Genomic DNA, 20244 nt, shown 5'->3' with positions numbered 1-20244 from the left:
AGAAAGAAGGGCAAGGCATCTTGAAGGGCGGCACAGTGGTGCAGCGGTAGAGTTTCTGCCTTAAGCGCCAGAGACCCCAGTTCGATCCTGACTTCAGATGATGTCTGTATGGAATTTGTACATTCCCCTGTGACTGCGTTAGTTTACTTCGGGTGCTCTGGATTCTCCCAGATTCCAAAGAAGTGTAGGCTAATTGGCTTCAGTAAAATTGTAAAATTGTCCCTAGTGTGTAGGATGGTGCTAGTGTACAGGGATCGTTGGTTGGTGAGCCAAAGGGCTTGTTTCCGCACTGTATCTCTAAACTAAACTAATCTGGGAGTAAGGAACTGGACGATGAGAGAAATTGAGGCTCTGGTCAGGAAATAGAAGGAGGCATGGGCCAGGTATAGGCAGCTGGCATCAAGCGTATACCTGAAGGAGTAATAGGAACTAAGGAGCATTCCTAAGAAGGAAGTTATCAGGCAAAGTGGGGGCTGAAGATAGTTCTGGCTGATAAAAATTAAGGCTAATCGAAAGAGATTTTATGTACATTAAGAGGGTAACTGGAGAGTAGAGAGTAGGGAATAAGGTCCTTCAGAAACCAAAACGATCATCTATGTGTGGCGCCACAGGAGAAGGGCAATGAATTTTTATTTTTTATTTTTACCGTCGAGAACAACGTGACAGCCAAGGAACTTCAGTCAGTTAATAGAGATGTCTTGATGACAGTCCGTATTAGGGTCAAGGAGGTACTGGACATCCTAAGATAATAGACAATTGGTGCAGGAGTAGGCCATTTGGTGCTTCGAGCCAGCACTGCCATTCAATGTGATCATGACTGATCATCCCCAATCAGTACCCCGTTCCTGCCTTCTCCCCATATCCCCTGACTCCGCTATCTTTAAGAGCCCTATCAGGCATAGGAAGGTAGATAAGTCATCCAGGCCTGATCAGATATATCCGAGGACAAAGTGGGAAGCTAGAAAAGAAATTGTGGGAGCACTGCCTGAATCATCGTTAGACACAGGTGAAGTGAGGGATAAATGGAGGGCAGCTAATGTTCTGCCTCTTTTTAAGGAAAAGCCTGGGACCTTGGACAGGTACATGGATAGGAAAGATTTAAAAGGATATGAGCCAAACAAGGGCAAATGGGACTGGCTTAGATGGGGCATTTTTGTCGGCAATGGACGATTTGGGCCAAAGGGCCTCAGGCAAGAGATATTTCCATGCTGCTTCCTACCACATGAGGCTGCTAAACAGTCACTCTGCACTCACAGTCACTTGACTTGACTCTTCTAAATGACCTTCGTTATTTTGAGAAGTGTTTTAAATTTTTGGGAAACGTCTTTTTCCATTCAAGATGACAAAAATATTGATTGAGATTGATTGATTGATTGGTATCCTGAGGCTTCATCTTTGTTTAGCAGTTTGTAGGCTTCATTACATGCTTAATGCAATGATCACTCTTAGCTATAGGGAGGGGATGAGTAGGCTACGGCTTTATTCCTTGGCGTGCAGGAGGATGAGGGGTGATCTTATAAATGTGTATAATATCAGGAGAGGAATAGAGATGGTAGATGCACAGAGTATTCTACCCGTAGTAGGGGAATCAAGAAACAAAGGTCATAGGTGAGAGGGGAAAGATGTAATAGGAACCCGAGGGGCTACTTTTTCACACAAGAGGGTGGTGGGCATATGGACCAGCTACCAAAGTAGGTAGTTGAGGCAGGTACTATTACAATGTGTAAAAGACATTTCGACAGGAAAATGATAGAAAAGATTTAGAGGGGTATGGGCCAAATGCGGGCTGGTGGGACCAGTGTAGATGGGCCACAGGCAAGTTGGTCCAAAGGGACTGTTTCCATGTTGTATGACTCTATGACTATGATAGTCAATGACTAGTTCATTGAAATTGCATAGATAAGCATTTATAATGACATAACGTTGCATGAGGATTTTAGATGTGTAGTCTGTAGGGCGCCATGGTGGCGCGACAGTAGAGTTGCTGCCTTACAGTGCTTGCAGCGCCAGAGACCCGGGTTCGATCCCGACTACAGATGCTGCTTGTACAGAGTTTGTACATTCTCCCCGTAACCGCGTGGATTTCTCCGAGATCTTCGGTTTCCTCCCACACTCCAAATTCGTACAGGTATGTAGGTTAATTGGCTTGGTTTAAGTGTAAATTTCCCCTAGAGTGTGTAGGATAGTGTTAATGTGCGGGGATCGCTGGTCGGCACGGACTGGGTGGGCTGAAGGGCCTGTTTCCACACTGTAACTCTAAAGCTAGAACTAAAAATGCGCATTGATGTTTATCTGTTAGCAGACTAATAATGAAACACCGAAAATGTTGATTTTGAATTAAAATAAAGCTAAAAATATAATTAAAATCAAAAGCATATCCATCCTACTCAGAATCTAATTGAATGTTAATGTTTTTTGGAAAAAAATGAGTGTGACTACTATGCTGATCTAATTTTCCAAACGCTGGATGTGTGAGTCAAGGTTACAGCTGAGTACCAATATGTCAATTTTCTTTTCCGCAAGCTTCCCCTCTGTGGCTGAGATTCTTGAATTAACCCAACTTCCCCCGTGCTATGATGTAATTAAATATGATTCTATAAAACCGACATTAACATGAAAGAGTTATACAGCACTGAAATATGGCCTTCGGCCCATTGAGTCCACGCTCACCATTTACACTAATCTGCATTTCGCAGACTAGGCGACTGTTTCACTGAACACTTGTACACAATGCACCTGCTGAATCTCCCAGTTCCTAATCATTCAACCTCCCATTCCCATACCAACCTTTCTGTCCGGTCCTCCTCCATTGCCAGAATGAGAATACACGCAAACTGGTGGAATAGTACCTCATATTCTGCTTTGGTATCTAATGCCCCTGTCTCACTTAGGAAACCTGAACGGAAACCTCTGGAGACTTTGCGCCCCAACCAAGGTTTCCGTGCTGTTCCCGGAAGTTGCAGGTGGTTGCCGGAGGTTGCAGGTAGTGGAAGCAGGTAGGGAGACTGACAAAAACCTCCGGGAACCGCAAGGAAACCTTGGGTGGGGCACAAAGTCTCCAGAGGTTTCCGTTCAGGTTTTCTAAGTGGGACAGGGGCATTACAACGCAATGGAAGGAACATTCAATTCTCCAATTTTAGCTCACAACTCACTGTTCTTCTCTCTCTTTTGTGTGCCCTGCTCAACCCCGCTGAGCACCCATTTCTTCCACTATCCTGCCCCCTGTTCCCCTCGCCCCTGGCCCCTTCCACCTATATCCCTGCCTTTGACATTGCTTTTCAGTTATCCTCTATCCTTATCTGACACCCTTTTGTCTCCTTTACATCTCTAGCATTTGTTCACCCATCTGCCAATCAAATTTCCTTGACCTGTATCCAACGATCACTTTCCCATCTTTGTCCCACCCCCACCACTTTTCCAGCTCCCCTCCCACTACAATCAGTCTGAAGAACAGTCCTGATCCGAAACACCACCTTTCCTTTCCCCCCCACGATGGTCCCTAGCCTGCTGAGTTCCAGCACTTTGTGTTTTACTCAACATTCCAGCATCTGCATATCTTTGTGACTCCCATTTCTTTATTATTCCCATGTTCGCATCAACTATCCCCAGATTGTACCTTTCATCTACTGATTAGGTGCAATTTACATTGGTCATTTAACTTATGACTGGCACTTGCGATCGTACACAAAATACAGTTAGCATAATTGCACCGGATCAGCAATTAGTTGAATTATTTAGTTATCATGTGTTGCTGGCAAATGTCCTTATGGCCAGCTATTTCAGAAAGATATTGTTTTCAATGAAAAGTATATTTCAATTTGCTTTATATTTCCTCTCTTCCTGCCTTGCATGTGAGAGGTTGTTCTTGCTGGGGTATGATTCAAAGGCATCAGGTGTCCACTTGCTCATTACCACGGAGGCTGTTTTGCAGTGCCAGATCAAAGTGTAACTGACAATCTGTTGCGTGAGCACAGGAAAAATCATAGCCTAAATAAGTTCTTCAGTATCCATCCTTGCTCAGGTTAAAAAAAAACTTTGTAGGATAGGAATCTGGAATGAAAATTTGCTTGATTTGTTCAGAAAGGAATACAAATATGTGGGAAACAATTATGTAAAGAGAGCAGTAGAGAGGATGAAAGTAAGAAATTCCTGCTGGAATGTGTAGAATTCTGATAGAATCAGACCTAGAGTGGTGTATACCTATGGAAGAATATATTTTCCATTGAGGCAGTGCAACACATTTTCTAGATGTTCTTAGTTTGAGGAGGTAGATGTATTGAGTCATATAGCACAGAAGCAGGCCCTGCAGTCCACGTTGTTCATGCTGACCATTACATATTTACCCCATTTACCAGCACTTGGCCCATAACAACAGCCTGTCATCTGCAAGCTTATTAATCATAACACTACATTCATATTCAAATTATTAATGAATATGACAAACAATAAGGTACCAACATCAATCCCTGTGGTGCATCTCTGGTTGCAGGCCTCAATTACAAAAGCAAAATAACTTTGCCTATTAGCAATATTACTTAGACAAAAATGCTGGAGGCAGGGTGAGGCAGCATCTCTGGAGTGAAGGAATAGGCAACGTTTTGGGTCGAGACCCTTCTTCAGATTGATGTCGTGGGGGGGGTAAGGAAAGAAAGGAAGAGGTGGAGACAGTAGGCTGGGGGAGCACTGGGAAAGGGAGGGGAAGGAAGGAGAAAGCAAGGACTACCTGAAATTGGGTAAACTGAGGTGCTGTTCCTCCAATTTGCAGTGGGACTGCTGCTCCTCCAATTTGCGGTGGGACATAACTTTGAATGTATTTTGCCAACTTGCCTTAGATCCCATGGGCTCTACCTTTTAGCACCAGCCTTACCTGATGAGCCTTGTTAAAGTCCTAATGAAATCCACATAGACTATATCATTATATTTTGTTATGTTTCCAAAAATCTCAATCAAGTTTGTCTAATCGGTTTTCCCGGCAACAAAGACATACATGATGGTTATCCATGTGTTTTCCAAGTGTACATAAACTAGTTTATCCAAGTGTACATTCATCTTGTTCATCATTTGTTCCAATAACATCCCTATCATTGATATCAAAATCACTGGACTGTAATTGTCTGGTTATCCCTACTGCAGTTCTGATACCTAAAGGCATTGCATTGGATGTCCTCCAATTATCTGATTTTTCACCTGTAAAAATCTGTCAGGACTGCAGCAATCTTGTTCCCTGTAACCTATAGCAGTCTGAGATATGTATCACCAGGTTCTCAACATTAATCACCCTGATTAGTGCCAAGAAATCTCGGATTTTAATGCGAACATGCAGAATTCCCCATCCACTTCCCTGAAATCAGCAACTACAATGTATTTTTCCTGAGGTGTGTTTTTTTACAATAGGTCTGTAATCAGTGGTTTGAAAGAATGAGATAATTTAATTGAAACAAAAATGTTGGACTAATAGCGTAAGGGTTGTTTATCATTCTGTGGAGCCAGGAGGCATAAGGACAAGTGGAGTCTATTATCCTTTCAATCTCTTCCTGTAACACTGACATTTGCATGGTGTATTAAGATTTAATTGTTCATACTGAGTATCAAACTGAGAATTTGACATTTGTATTTACTTTGTTGCTGAAAATGGCTGTTTTGAGGATAAGCGAAACAAAGAGTTCTTTAACCATCTTAAAGTTCAGCATCCAGTTTTCATCAGGACTAGTGTCTGGTTCTCAGACTAACATTATTAGTTATGAATTCAGTGACCAATCTAATAAAACAAATAATTGGTGCATTGGATACAGTTCACTTGCAGGTGGCACAAGGCATATGCTACAAAGTACATTCATTATATTGACCATGCCGAAAATACTGTTTGAGAGAGATCACCAAGATTGTTTGTTTTCAATAGGACTCCAAAGCTAACAAGAATTTCTCTCTACACACATACTTTGCACAATAATTCTGCAAGTTAAGCCATGAGAGAAATGGCGTTTTTTTAAAATCTCCAAATGATTTAAAATTCAGTTTTGAATGAAAATAAATTACTTTGAGCAATTTGTCATCCTCCTGCTCACTTTAAATTCCTCATTGGTAATTGATATTTTGTCAATATTCCTGATTTATCTCTTTACCGATTCTTGTTAGCTTTGGAATAAACAAGGGTGCAAATTGGAGGAGCAAATTGAAACCTCTATGCAAATACAAGCAGATTTACCGCCATTGTCCCCCTCCCCCGCCTGGCTTCAAATCCAGATGCCTTATTCATCATTGTTTTCAGGAAATGACAGCAAACACAATACACTGGGTTATATTGGGAAGCCATGCTAAACTGATAATGTCATGATGCAGACACATTGCTGTCATTTGATCATCTGCAGCTTCTGAGGAATATTAAACAGCAAAAATGTCATAGGCTTGAGTGTTCATGAGCACCATTGCTAAAGAAACAAAGAAGATTCTGAAGAGGGGTGTGAGCAGCGATTGGAGTAGTGGTGGTGCTGGTTTGGATTACAAATAATTACTTGGTAATGTTTGCTTTGAGCAATTGACCCTGGGGCAATTAATTGCACTGGACAAGATGCACTACAGGTCTCCAGAGGTGACTTCCTGCTTCATACCAAGTCGGTGATCTGACAGTAATAGCTGGGTAGCTGCCACAACATAAATGAGCTGGTCAGATTTGAGCCTGGAGAGAATGTTGCTTGAAGGGGAATAAAATATAACCCCATTAATTTTAAATTATACCTACACATGATTTCCTTACTCTTCTGGGAAATTCTCTGCAAACTGAATTATTTATCTCGGTCCAGCCTTGTGTCGAGTCTTTGTACTTCCATGTATTATCCATTTTTTCGGAACATACATAAACTCCTGCCATTTTCTGATTTGAGAATTTTGTGTGATATGTAAGTGATTATACCATTTCTGGCATTATATTTTCTCCATTTAAGGGGATTGATACGTTGCATTTTGTTGAGAAAAATAATCTGTCTAATGTCCATACAAGTTCCCACCCCGCCCTCCACCACTCTTCTCCCCTTTGTTATTTGTGGAATCAATTTATAATCTTATCATTTAATTGATGCCTCATGATTTTGATGATTGTAATGATGTTAGTGGAAGTATAATTGCACCACTAACTCGTGCTAATCACAGTTCATTTTTGATTTGCTTTCTTCCTTTATTAAAAAGGGCTGTTACAATAGGAAATACATTCGCAAACATGGCAGATTCAATCAAGTGTTTAAGTTAGGTCATCATGCAAAGAAGAACATTATTATAGGCTCAGGAAAGAGTAGAAAAAGGGGATTAAAATAGATATCCATCTATGATACTAATATGCATTAGAATCTGTGCTCTGATTTCTGTGCTTCTGTGCTCTGATTTCCAGGATACTTGAACTGATCTCATATTTGGAAAACTTTGGATTAAGAGCAGTAGTTTGTTATTATTTCTGTGAGGAAAGCTTTATATATTTTAATACACGTTGATGAATGTTACTTGTATTTGTCATCACCGCCCATTATATCAATAAAAAGCCTTGATGTAGAATCCCACAGCATGTATCATCACCCCCCCTCCCGTCCCCACTATTTCTAAAGTCATCCTCACTGACCTAATCAATTGGTAAGCCATTATGATGGGACTGCAGAGTGGTAGACACTGTCGGAAGTCATTCAGTTATTACTCCAAAGTCAGCTCTTACAAGCAATGCCCAATTACTCCCACTCACAGTTTTCCCCATAGCCCTGCCTTTTTCACTGATGTTTCCAATTCCCTTGTGTGCTGTTATTCAATGTTCCGTTCAGACAGTGCTTTTCAAGATCCTTACCAGTCTGGGTGCTGACATTTTCTTTAAATGATGAATGATATGCAAAATCATGCTAAATTCAGGAAATAATTGCAATGCCTGCAGGAGGAATCGACCCAAAGGGTTTGTGGGATGATTGAACAAAAACAAATTATATCACTGCATTGCTGTGATTGTTGTATTACATTATGGCAGCTAATATATTACTGAAAGCATATGGCACACTTATTAATAGTACTAATAGCTAACAGCTGCCCAGGTCTGTGCGGGTCTACTTTATAATTTAAATTATTTTCCATTGTCAAATATTTATAGATGTTTTGTGAATAACGAAAGACATTGGGTTTATTAAACCCGCAAATCTTCTTCACATTCAACGACAAAATCACTGTGATATAAAACACTGAACAAAAATTAATTGCTTTTATTGTTTTTCCCAAATAAAACCAAAGAAAATAATACAGTAAGGTAGTCAGGGTGACACTGTGGCGCTTCTGGTAGAGTTGCTGCCTCACAGCGCCAGAGACCTGGGTTCGATCCTAACCTTGGGTGCTATCTGTGCAGAGTCCACATCTGTGACCACATGTGTTTCCTCGGGGTGCTCCAAGTTCTCCTCGCATCCCAAAAACGTATGGGTTTGCAGGTTAAATTAATTCTGTAAATGTCCCTGTAAATGCCCTAACGTGGGGAAGTTAGATAACATTGAACTACAGTAGACAAAAATGCTGGAGAAACTCAGCAGGTGAGGAGAGCATCTATAGAGCGAAGGAAATAGGCAACGTTTCAGGTCAAGACCCTTCTTCAGACTGATGTGAGGGTGGGAGGGGATGAAGAAAGGAAGAACATTGAACTAATGTGAACAGTTTGACGTGGACTCGTTGGGCCGAAGGTCCTGTTTCCATGTTGTGTTTCTAAACTAAACTAAATTAAACTAAGATAATACATTTGTGCACCTGGTGGAGTTCCAAAAGAAATATGCAAATTTGAACAGGCGTATTTTTTTTTAAAGTTGCCATCCCTGTTATTAGGACAATATGGGATTGGAGAGTAGTTGCATCCTTGACCAGGAAGTACAAATTTAAAATCCATCAGCAGCCAGTGGAATTGGAAAGCAAATGTTGCACTAGATTTCACTGGAATTCACTGCCAAGGGTTTTGGTGGAGGCAGATACGACATTTAAGAGGTTTTCAGAAAAACACATGAATATGTAGGGAATGGTGGGATATGGATCACATGCATAAAACAACTTAATTTTTGCATGGGCAGCTTACAACCCAGCGGTATGAATATTGATTTCTCTAACTTCAAGTAAGTTGCATCCCCTCACTCTCCGTCCCTCCCCTACTCAAGTCCTTGTGCTAGCTTTCAAGTTCTTAAGTTTCATTGTCTGTAACTCATTTTCACCTAGCCCACAGCTAACAATGGCCTTTTTCCTTTATTGCATATTTTTTGCATATTACTTCTTTGCATATCTTTCATTCATTTGTTCTAAATCTCTCTATATCTCTCATTTTCCCTTTCCCCGACTCTCAGTCTGAAGAAGGGTCTCGACCCGAAACGTCACCTATTCTTTTTCTATGGAGATGCTGTCTGCCCCGCTGAGTTACTCCAGCTTTTTCCGTCTATATTCTGCATAAAGGGAAGATTACTTTAACCTAACATCATTTTCGTCACAGAACACGGTGTGTGTTCTTCTGCTATTGTTCCATCTTTTATGTTACTGAAGTAATCTCAAAGTTAGAGTTTTCCTATCAGGATTATCTTGGTCCGAAGAACATACTCTTATCACCACTTATTCAGTAGGTTCCTCTTTCCCAGCATTGTCTAGCATATAGCAGGGAGGATGAATAGATGGGAAGTGCAGCTGTTTTCTGGTTTAGTGCATATCTTGGATGCAAGTGAAAGATTGGTCATGTGATATTCTCCGCAGAAGATTTGATAATATTGTACTATAAAGTCTATAATAAAATACCTTGAAGTTTCATTTAGTGAGGCCAGTTTTTTTCCTTGATAAAGTGATATATCATTGACAAAAGGCATGTGTTTATTATTAAACATGGAATATTTCATCTTAATTGTACAATTAGTAATTTAAGATTGCCATTTTATTGCAAATGTCACTGTGGGGATTAATTTGCATGCATTTCATTCCTTCAGGCATTATTGCATGTAATGATGTTTCACTTTTTTTATCCAAGACATCGTTCATTGGTTCATCCTTACATAAAATTGTTTGGCTGATATTAAAACATCTCTGGATTTCTTGCCATTGCTTTTACCATTGGAGTCAGCCACTAAGATTATTTAATGACTGATTTTCAATAAAGAGCATTGAAAAATACAAAGTCTTTAACAATATGAGGAATATTTTGTCAACCTTTTCTCATGTAATAATGAAATGAAGTTTTGATAGAATTGAAGTTGGGTGCCTATTTTCAAATGAGAAATTGGTGGTCAATTACTTTCAGATTTTTGCTGGATCAGATTTTTTTTTAAATCATGAAAAAAAAGTTACTTCACTTTCGTGTTTAGATCTGCCTCCAGGGTTTGAAATAATGCTAAACCAAGAAGCTTGCAGCTATCAAGAAGATGACTGAAATGGTGGAATTACAGAATTTGCACAATCCTGACATACATTTTGTATATTCTCACTAGAAACTTGGAGAGCTGTCATGGTTTAATGGGATTTTATATAGGCTAGATGTCTATCCATGAGGGGAGGAGGAAGGGGTGCAAGTTCAAATCCTTGTGGAGCTGCTGCTGGATTCTGAATGTAACAATGGATTTTTTTTTATTGTTCTTAGAATGGCTTCACACCACTCTATATGGCTGCCCAGGAAAATCACATTGATGTTGTCAGGTTCCTGCTGGAAATTGGAGCTAACCAGAGCACAGCCACTGAGGTAAGTGACTCAATGGTGCAATTCATTCCACTGGTAATTACAGAATATCAAGCATCTTTGAAATGATGGAGTTATACAGCACAATAGTGGTCATTCAGCCCACTTCCATGCCAACATTATTACCCACTATGCTGATGCCATTGTCTGCATTAGGACCATATGTTTCTAAGTGTCCAAATGCCTCTTTAAAATAGTGATTATAGCTAATGCCACCACCTTCTTTGGTAAGGTAGTTCCATATATCTCTGTGGATCCCCCAGATTCCTTTTAAAGATCCTTCTTCCCTCCTTAATACTGTTTATACTTAATATTGTAATACTTAATTTATTTTTGATACCTCAAAGGAAAAAGATTCCATCTACCTTATCTATTCTTCTCATAATTTTGGCAGCCTTCTATGTGACAGAAAATGCATGCTCAGCTTATCCAACCTCTCCCATAACCAACATTCTTCAATCCAGGCAACATCATGATGAATTTCTTTCTCACTCTCCAGCATAAAGGCACCCTTCCTATACTGCAGAGACCGGACAGGTGCACAACACGCTGAGTAAAAGATTTATAAAGTTGCAAAATAACATCCCAAATGGGCTAAATACTTCTCTATACTCCCTGGCATTGGATAAAGGGTTTGTCCGTCCTAAATTCTTCCTGATGAACAAACATCACTTCTTTGCTCCCCAATAAGGTTCTCATCAGACCCACTGAAGTTCAACATGTGAAATAGTCCATGAAAAATATGTGCATATCTACAATACATTTAAAAGGGAAAATTGATACATTTTTGAATGGGTTATAAACTTCTCAAGTGGTAGGGGAATGGACAGGAAAGTAGAAACTGCTGCTTTGGAGAGAGCATTGCTTTGAGGCCAACGTTGAGGGTATGAAACATCAACTCACTAATGGGCCTGTCCCACTTAGGCGACTTTATAGGCGACCCCAGGAGTCTATACGGTTGCCACATGTTCGCGGGTGGTTACCGGGGAGTTGCCTTCATGGTCGTGAGTTGTTCCCGCATTCTCAGAAATTAGTGGCCACCAGAATGGAGCCGCCATGGAGAGTAGCGAGAATTCTCGTGCCGTAGGTGCAGTGGTAGTGGGTCGCCAGGAAGTCATAGGTTCTCGTAGGTTGTAGCCGGTGCTGACAGGTGAATTTCATTGGCTCATTCGGAAAAAAAAAAGTAAACAGTAGTTTTCAGAATCAAGGATAAACGGCTGGTAATGTTAAATGTCCGCTGAGCTTCCCAGCCGTGTATCTCTGATTTTTCAGTGACCTGCTATGACTTGACAGTCAATGGAAGTCACCAGAAAAATCACCAAAATGGGACAGGCCCATTAGTCGAATAGATGAGGTTATCTGATAGAAAAGAGACGTCAGGAAAGTGTGGTGTTTTTAAAAGTGTGCTGACATGAGTTCAGGACATCCACATCCATGTTAGAGTGAAGGTTAAGGCAGGCAAATGTAAGGAAGTCTGGATGAGGAAGGAAATGGTGGTTTTGGTCAAGAGTAAGAAGGAGGCATGGAACAGGCACAGGCAGCTGGGATCAAGTGTATCCCTGGAGGAGTTTCGGGAACCAAGGAATAAGCTAAAAAAGGGAATCAGAAGGGCAAAAAGTGGACAGGAGATCGCTCTGGCAGACAGCATTAAGGATAACCCCAAGAGATTTTATAAGCACATAAAGTGAAAAAGGGTAAGTAGAGAGAGAGTGGGACCCCTCAGGAATCAAAGCGGGCAACTCTGTGTGCAGTCACAGGCAATGGGCAAGGTTCTCAATGAGTATTTCTCCTCTGTGGGTCTTTCGGCCCAATTCATCTATGCCAACCAAGATGCCCATCTATGTTAGACCCATTCACCTGTATTTGACCCAGATCACTCCAAGTCTTTCTTATCTATGTACCTGTACAAAAGTCTGTTAAATGCTGCAGTAATACCTGCCTCAGCTGCTTCAACTGGTGGCTCATTCCATATCCCTATCTCCCCTGTGAAGAATGTGCCCCACAGATTTCTATTAAATCTTTCCCCTTTCACTTTAAGTTCTTGATTCCACCATCCTGGGAAAAAGAGTGAGGAGAGTTAGGAGGAGAGTCTTTTGGGTTGGGTTTGTTTTCCTTCGAGGCAGAAAGGGAAACCTGTTAAATGTGAACAAAATATGAAGAAAATAGATGCGGAGGCCAGTGTCATAAGACATCAAAAACCAGAGCATAAGCGTTAGTACATATCAATCATATTTTATATGGTGACTATCATTCTCTCAGCTAAATATTTAAAAATTCCATAATTGCTAACTAAAAAGTGTTTTTTTTGAAGGCTGATTACAGTGCAGTTTGACGTTAAAATAAATCGGTTTATACCTTGTGCAAAAAGCCAGAATGTCAATTTTCTTGTTGTTTACAACAAGAATAATTCATAAATGCTTTGAATTATGATCAGTTCACTGATAACCCCTGATCACATTGGATATGGTTGTCAAGCAGCACACACTGTGAAAAAACAGGAATGACTGATAATGTCCTTTGAATTCCTATGTCTAATTGTGCCCCCAGCAGATGTTGCTATCAGAATGATTGCCTTATAATGGTGAGCACCGACTATCTCAGTGCTATATCTCATTACAGATTTGGGACTGTAATATAATGTGTATCTCCATATTGCAATATGGAGGGCCATTCAGTCATTCCTGCCTTTTTCACAATGCAATTAAAACTTCTGTCCTTAAACACTGTTTTCTTGTATTGCTCAACCTTGTTTGATATTGTTCCCAATCTAGTTCTGAAATCATGCGACCAAATCTTCATTAAATCTTATTTTGATCTTTGAGAGAAGGAAGTTTGATGTCTCAATTGTTCCTGTATAAACTGCTACCCGATTTTGTTACCCATCAAAAAAGACAAAATCGCTTGATCTACCCTATACAATCGTTTCAACAATTTCAGAACTTTAAGTTGATCATTCATCTGCAATCAGGGTCCCCTTGTTCCTTCCATCTTTTGAGCTGACTTTACCATGTTTTGTGGATATTTTCAAATACGTTGTGATTTCCAGCCTTCGGAGGGAATTTCTAGGAGGGAATTTCAACATAATGACAGATGTGAGGTTTTCAGGGCAAGGCCACTATTGGATTTTTGTATTATGGATTTGCTGTCAGCTTCTCCCTTCCCTCTCATTTTGCATTTGAGATTTTCAGTGGCAGTTAGAAAGAGCAAAATAATGGTCCAGAAAATAATGAAGTATTTGTGCAGCTGAGATCAGAATTTAGCCCAAAGCACTTGGGGGTTGATGTTCATCAATTCATATCATATCAGCAAAAAGCTGAGATTGCCTTTGAAAACTAACATTTGGTTTCACACAATTACAATGTAATTAATATTTTAACAGAGAATCTTAGAATGCTGGAGGACAATCATTGTATTGCTCCACATTGTAAGAATTTCATTGTTCTATTTAAGTATATATGAAAATTAAACACTCATGACTCTTGACAGAAAGAGAATATTCATCACGGTATGACTGCACTTCTTCTCTGAAAAAGCTATCTAGTTTAATTCAGGATCATTTCTCATACTAATGTTCGGAAGTCCATTAGCCAATCAGTACAGCATAAATACGAAGAAATTTGATTGTAAAGTTCAATTTATTTTCAGGCATGGAAGACGCTACTTGTTCTAGGTTCACAGAGCATAGATTTTATCATGCTAATATCATCAAGGAGCATTAGTTTAAGTTTATTATTGTCACAAGTACCAAGGTACAGTGAGAAGTGATGTTTTGCATACCATCTAATCAAATCAGATAATACCATACATAAATACAATCAAGCCAAACTCAAGTATAATAAATAGAGCAAAGGCAAAGTTACAGAGTGCAGAATATAGTTTGCATTATTGTAACGCACTAGTTTGAGACAAAGTCCAATGTTTACATTGGGGTAGAGGTGAATTGGACAATACCCTAGCTTATGGAATGACCATTCAGAAGCCTGATAATAGAGGGGAAGAAGCTGTACCCATGTCTGGTGGTGCCGCTTGTAAGCTCTTGTACTTTTTGTGCCAGAGTTGAGAGTAGGAGAAGGGGGAATGATCAGGGCAAGTCTTTGATTATGTTGGCTATTGATCCGAGGCAATGAAGGCAAGCATACCAGACACCTTCTTTACCACCCTATCTACTTGTGCTGCCGCTTTCAGTGACCTTTGAAATGGTTGGTAATAACGTATACACCCCCCTTACATTCAACCCCCAAGAGTGCAACACTTCACAGTTTCTTAGGTTAAATTCCTTATGGCATTTCTCTGCCCATTACTACAGTTGATCTATGCCCCATTATATCTTCTGACAGCATTCCTCACTCTATGCAAACTCTCCAATTGTTAATCTTCTGGATCAGCCTACCATGCAGGACCTTATCAAAGGCCTTACTAATATTAATGTCCACCATCTTACTGTCATTGTTCCCCATGTTGTCAAAAAACTCAACCAAGTTAATAAGAAACAATCTGCCATGTACAAAGCCATGCTGGCTATCTCTAATTAGCCCATTCTCTTCCAAATGGGAGTGAATCCTATCTCAAAGAATTATCTCCCATAGTTTCCCTACCACTGATAAGGAGGCACACTGGTCTTCTGGATTCACTTTAGTTCCCTTTATAAATAAAGGAACAACATTGGCTACTATCCAGCCTTCTAGGACCTTGCATGTGGCTAGAGAAGCAATAAAGATCCTTATCAGGCCCCCACAGTTAAGAACGGTTTCGGCCCAAAACGTTGCCTATTTCCTTCGCTCCATAGATGCTGCTGCACCCGCTGATGTTCTCCAGCATTTTTGTGTACCTTCGATTTTCCAGCATCTGCAGTTCCTTCTTAAACTCTTAAAAATCTGGAATAAAGCCCTAGTGAACAATCCACCTTAATGTTCTTCTGCCTTAGCATATTTGTATTCCTCACACTGACCTCACTGTCCTCCAAGTCCTTCTCCTCATGAATACAGATATAAAGTACTCATTTAGTACCTCACCTGCATTCTAAAACTCCAAGCATCATTTCTCCTCTTTATTCTTGAGCAGTCCTATCTTCTCGCTAGTCACATTATTTTTAACATACATATAAAAAGCCTTGGGATTTTCCTTATCCGACTCAACTATGACATTTCATGGCCCCCTTTGGCTCTCCTTATTGCCTGCTTAAATTCTTTAATACTCACTTTACACTCCTCGTAAGCTCCATCTAATACCACCTTCTTACACCCGACATGAATGAATGATTAAGTTTATTGGCCAAGTATTCACATACAAGGAATTTGCCTTGGTGCTCCGCTCACAAGTGACAACGGCATACAGTGACAGTTAGGAATGACACACAAAACATTAATAATAAAACATTATTGATTAAATATGAATTAAATAAAATACCAGAGCAAAAGGACATATGCTTTCTATATCTTCCTGACCATGTTCACAACCCCTTTGGTCATCCACGGTTCCCTGGCTTGCCTTCATTATTTCTCCTTACTGGAATATGCTGATCCTGTTCTTTTACCAGGCTGGGCTTTAAACGACTCCCATGTGTTATCTGTAGACTTACCCAACAACAACTGCTCCCAATCTCCCCTCCTTACCTCCTGACTAATGACATTGGCATCTGCTTTGCCCAATTAAGTATCTTTCTCCAACAGCTGAACTTATCCCTATTCAAAACAATCTTAAAGCCTGTGCTGTGATCACTGTATTTGGAGTTGTGATCACTGAGCTGATCACAGGGCTGCCACGTTGTTTCCCATCAACATTGGAGGAAAGCATTAGGGCCAATGTATTTAGCAGTAAGTGATGTCAATGCCCTCTTCGGTGTTCATTCCTGTTGGACATCTTCTCTCTCACTGCATAATTATTTCATTAGCACAGATGAAAATTAATAATGTTATTTTTTTTAAACACTTCATTTCATTTTTCATCTGTGTTTATAATCCCATCTGTTTCCTGTCCTTTCTTGATTTGATCTAAATCTAAATCATGTTTTTTTCTGCTTTGCCTCCTGTTTGGGCACAGTAGAGTAGAAATGTGTCCTTGTTGTTAGACAAAATACACCATTGTACTTTGTTCCACTTCTGAATTTGTGTCAGTTAAATATTTGGGCAAATCTCAATTTCCTTGGATGAAATTATCAGTTGTAGCAAAATTGAGTGCCCAATATGTTCCCTGTTTATTTTTCTTCCATTAGATGTTAGATCAATTAAGATAGTTTGTCTGGATTGTCAAGATTTCTAACGACCTTTTAACAGGCCACAAAATGTTCATTCCACGTAAATTATAATTCTGTAATTTTGGTCAATATCTTGTGCCATGTTGAGTTTCATGCATTTATCACTCTTATTCTTACAAATCACCATTAGTTAGTCACGTTCCAAAACATTGACTTTAAAATATTGATCATTATTCAGGAGTCCCTCCAAAGGCTTCTCTTATCCTATCATCTCAAACCCCCTTCAACCTGATTTCATAGTGTGCCCTTCTGAACCTGATATCTTGAGCATCAACCGTCTTTCCATTCTGGATGAGATTTATCCCGTTTAGATGAGATTTATCCTTTGTCCAGAGAAGATTTATCCCAGGTTGCTATGACACAAACGGGAAGAGATTGCTGGGACTCTGACTGGGATTTTTTTTAATTTCTCTGGCCACGAGGGAGGTACAAGATGACTGGAGGATGGGAAAATATTCTCAAGAGGGGCAGCAGGGAAAAGTTTGACAAATTCAGACCAATGAGCTTAACGTCATTATTAGAGAAGTTACTGGTATAAATTCTGACGGGTAGGATTAATGATTACATGGAAAGGCAGGGATTAATCAGAGGTTTAGAGCACAAAGTGTTAGCGAACAGCAGGTCAGGTGGCATCTCTGGAGGACCCAGAGAGTTGTTAATTTTTTGGAATTCTCTGCCTCAGAAGGCAGTGGAGGTCGATTCACTGGAGGCATTCAAAAGAGAGTTAGATAGAGCTCTTAAGGCTCGCGGAATCAAGGGATATGGGGAGAAGGCAGGGACGGGGTACTGATTGTGGGTGATCAGCCATGATCACATTGAATGGCGGTGCTAGCTCAAAGGGCTGAATGGCCTACTCCTGCACCTATTTTCTATGTTTCTATAGCATTGATTAATCAGGGATAGTCAGATTGACTGGGTTAAGAGCAAATCATGTCTGATTAATTAGATTTTGTTTTAGGAGTTAACAATGTGTCATGACAAGGGTGGTGCATTACATGTGTGTATGTATGTTTACATAGATTTCGGAAAGGCTTTTGACAAGTTTCCATTTGGGAGAGTGGTCTAAGGTTGGTGCCTTTGGGACTTGGGGCAAGTTAACAAATTGTGTCTGAAATTGGTTTGGTGATAAGAGACAGAGGGTGTTGATAGAGGCTTGTTTTTGTGATTGGATGACTATGACTAGTGATGTTCCACAGAGATTGGTGCTGGTAACCTTCCGCATTTCAATATACATGAATAATTTAGATGTAGATATTGGAGGCATATATCAGCGAATTTTCACTAAGGCTGCTAAGAGTGCAGAGGAGAGTCTGTGGGAGCATTTTATTTAACGAGGAGAGACTGGAGAGGCAGGGTCTGTTTCCCTGGCATCGAGAAGGCTAAAAGAGATCATTATTGAGAAATAAGCTTAAATGGGATATAGATATTGTGGACTGCAGGAATCCTTTCTCCTTATCAGATATGAATAAAACCAGCAGATAGGGATTTAGGCAATGTGTAGGAAGGAACTGCAGATGCTGGTTTAAACCGAAGATAGACGCAAAATGCTGGAGACGCAGCATCTCTGGAGAGATCGAGCCATCCACAGTGTACAGGTACAGTGAATAACGTGAATAACATTTAGTGCAAAATAAAGTCCAGGGAAGTCTGATCAAAGATGGTCAGATGGCCTCTAATTAGGTAGATAGAATCTCAGGACTGCTCTCTAGGTGATGGTAAGACGGTTCAGTTGCTTGATAACAGCTGGGAACAATCTATACCTGAATCTGGAGGTGTGCGTTTTTATGCTTTCATACCTTTTGTCCGATCGGAGATGGGAGAAGAGGGAGTGGCCGGGGTGCAAACTGTCCTTGATTATACTGGTGATTTTGCCAAGGCAGCGTGAGGTGTAAATGGAGTGAGTGGAAGGAAGGTTGGTTTGCGTGATGGTCTGAGTTGCTTTCACAATTGTCTTAGTATAGTTTAGTTTAGTTTATTGTCACATGTACCGAGGTACAGTGAAAAGCTTTTGTTGTGTGCTAACCTGTCTGTGAAAAGACAATACATGATTACAATCGAGCTGTTCACAGTGCACAGATACATGATAAGTGAATCATGCTTAGTGCAAGATAAAGCCAGTAAAGACCAATCAAAGATAGTCTGAGGCTCTCCAATGAGGTGGACAGTGGTTCTGGACTGCTCTCCAGTTGTTTTGGATGGCTCAGTTGCCTGATAATGATCGGGAAGAAACTGTCCCTGATCTGGAGGTGCGCATTTTCACATTTCTATGCCTTTTGCCCGATGTGAGAGGGTAGGAGGGAGTGGCGAGTCATCCTTGATTATGCTGGTGGCCTTAACGAGGCAGCGTGAGGTATAAATAGAGTCAATAGAAGAGAGGTTGCTTTGTCTGATGGTCTGGGCTACGTCCACAATTCCCTGCAATTTCTTGCGATCCGATATGGAGCTGTTCCCAAACCAAGCTGTGATGCATCCCGATAAAATGCTTTCTACAGTGACATGCCGAACTTCCTAAGCCTTCTAAGGCAGTAGAGGCGATGGTGTGCTTTCTTGGCCGTTGCTTCAATATGGGTGATCCAGGAGAAGTTGTTGGCAATATTTACTCCAAGGAATTTGAAGTTTTCAATCATATCAACTTTGGCACTGTCAATGCAAACTGCGGTGTGTGCACCGCTTCGCTTCCTGAAATCCATCACTATCACCTTTGTCTTGCTGACATTTTCTTGCAGTCTTGGATGGAGTTGTTTCATGCTCTGCTGCATGCTTTGGGAACAGCTCCATCCAATGGGTCAAATGGCCTGCTTTTGTGCTGTATAATTATAATTCTATGACTCCTTTATTGTAGAAGGCCTCACCCTGTGAATTGTTTCATCTTGCTAATTCTCTTGATGGTTTCAAAAACATCAAACGTCTGTACTGATTCTTGTAACTCTCACAAGCCTTCTGGTGGTTGAGATAATTGCTCTGGTAAAACAAGCTCCTCTTCTTCTGTTGGCTGCATAGACTTGTCCATTCAGTTTGCCTTTAAACTTCCAGTTAGCAAAATATATTGTTGCTCACAATTGAACTAATGTCCTTGTTTCTGCATTGTCAGGATGGGTTCACTCCCCTAGCTGTTGCGCTGCAACAGGGTCACAACCAAGTCGTTGCTATTTTACTGGAGAATGACACAAAGGGAAAGGTGCGCTTACCGGCCCTGCATATTGCTGCACGGAAAGATGATACCAGATCCGCAGCTTTGCTGTTACAGAATGACCACAATGCCGATGTACAGTCCAAGGTAGGACACTGC

At 40.5% G+C, this 20244-nt stretch overlaps 1 protein-coding gene across 4 annotated transcripts in view; it reads left to right on the top strand.

Moving 5' to 3' along the window:
- The window catches only part of LOC129700480 (ankyrin-2-like), a 634003-nt gene that overhangs the window by 414290 nt on the left and 199469 nt on the right, over positions 1 to 20244 (top strand). For all 4 annotated transcript variants that reach the window (XM_055641008.1, XM_055640993.1, XM_055641017.1 and 1 more), the window contains 2 exons: positions 10607 to 10705; positions 20047 to 20232. In XM_055641008.1, the coding sequence (XP_055496983.1) occupies positions 10607 to 10705; positions 20047 to 20232 (285 nt within the window). The remainder of the gene's footprint in view (positions 1 to 10606; positions 10706 to 20046; positions 20233 to 20244) is intronic.

Source organism: Leucoraja erinacea, chromosome 1, assembly GCF_028641065.1.
Source record: "Leucoraja erinacea ecotype New England chromosome 1, Leri_hhj_1, whole genome shotgun sequence".
Lineage (NCBI taxonomy): Eukaryota > Metazoa > Chordata > Chondrichthyes > Rajiformes > Rajidae > Leucoraja > Leucoraja erinaceus.
This window is presented reverse-complemented; position numbering and strand designations above follow the sequence as displayed.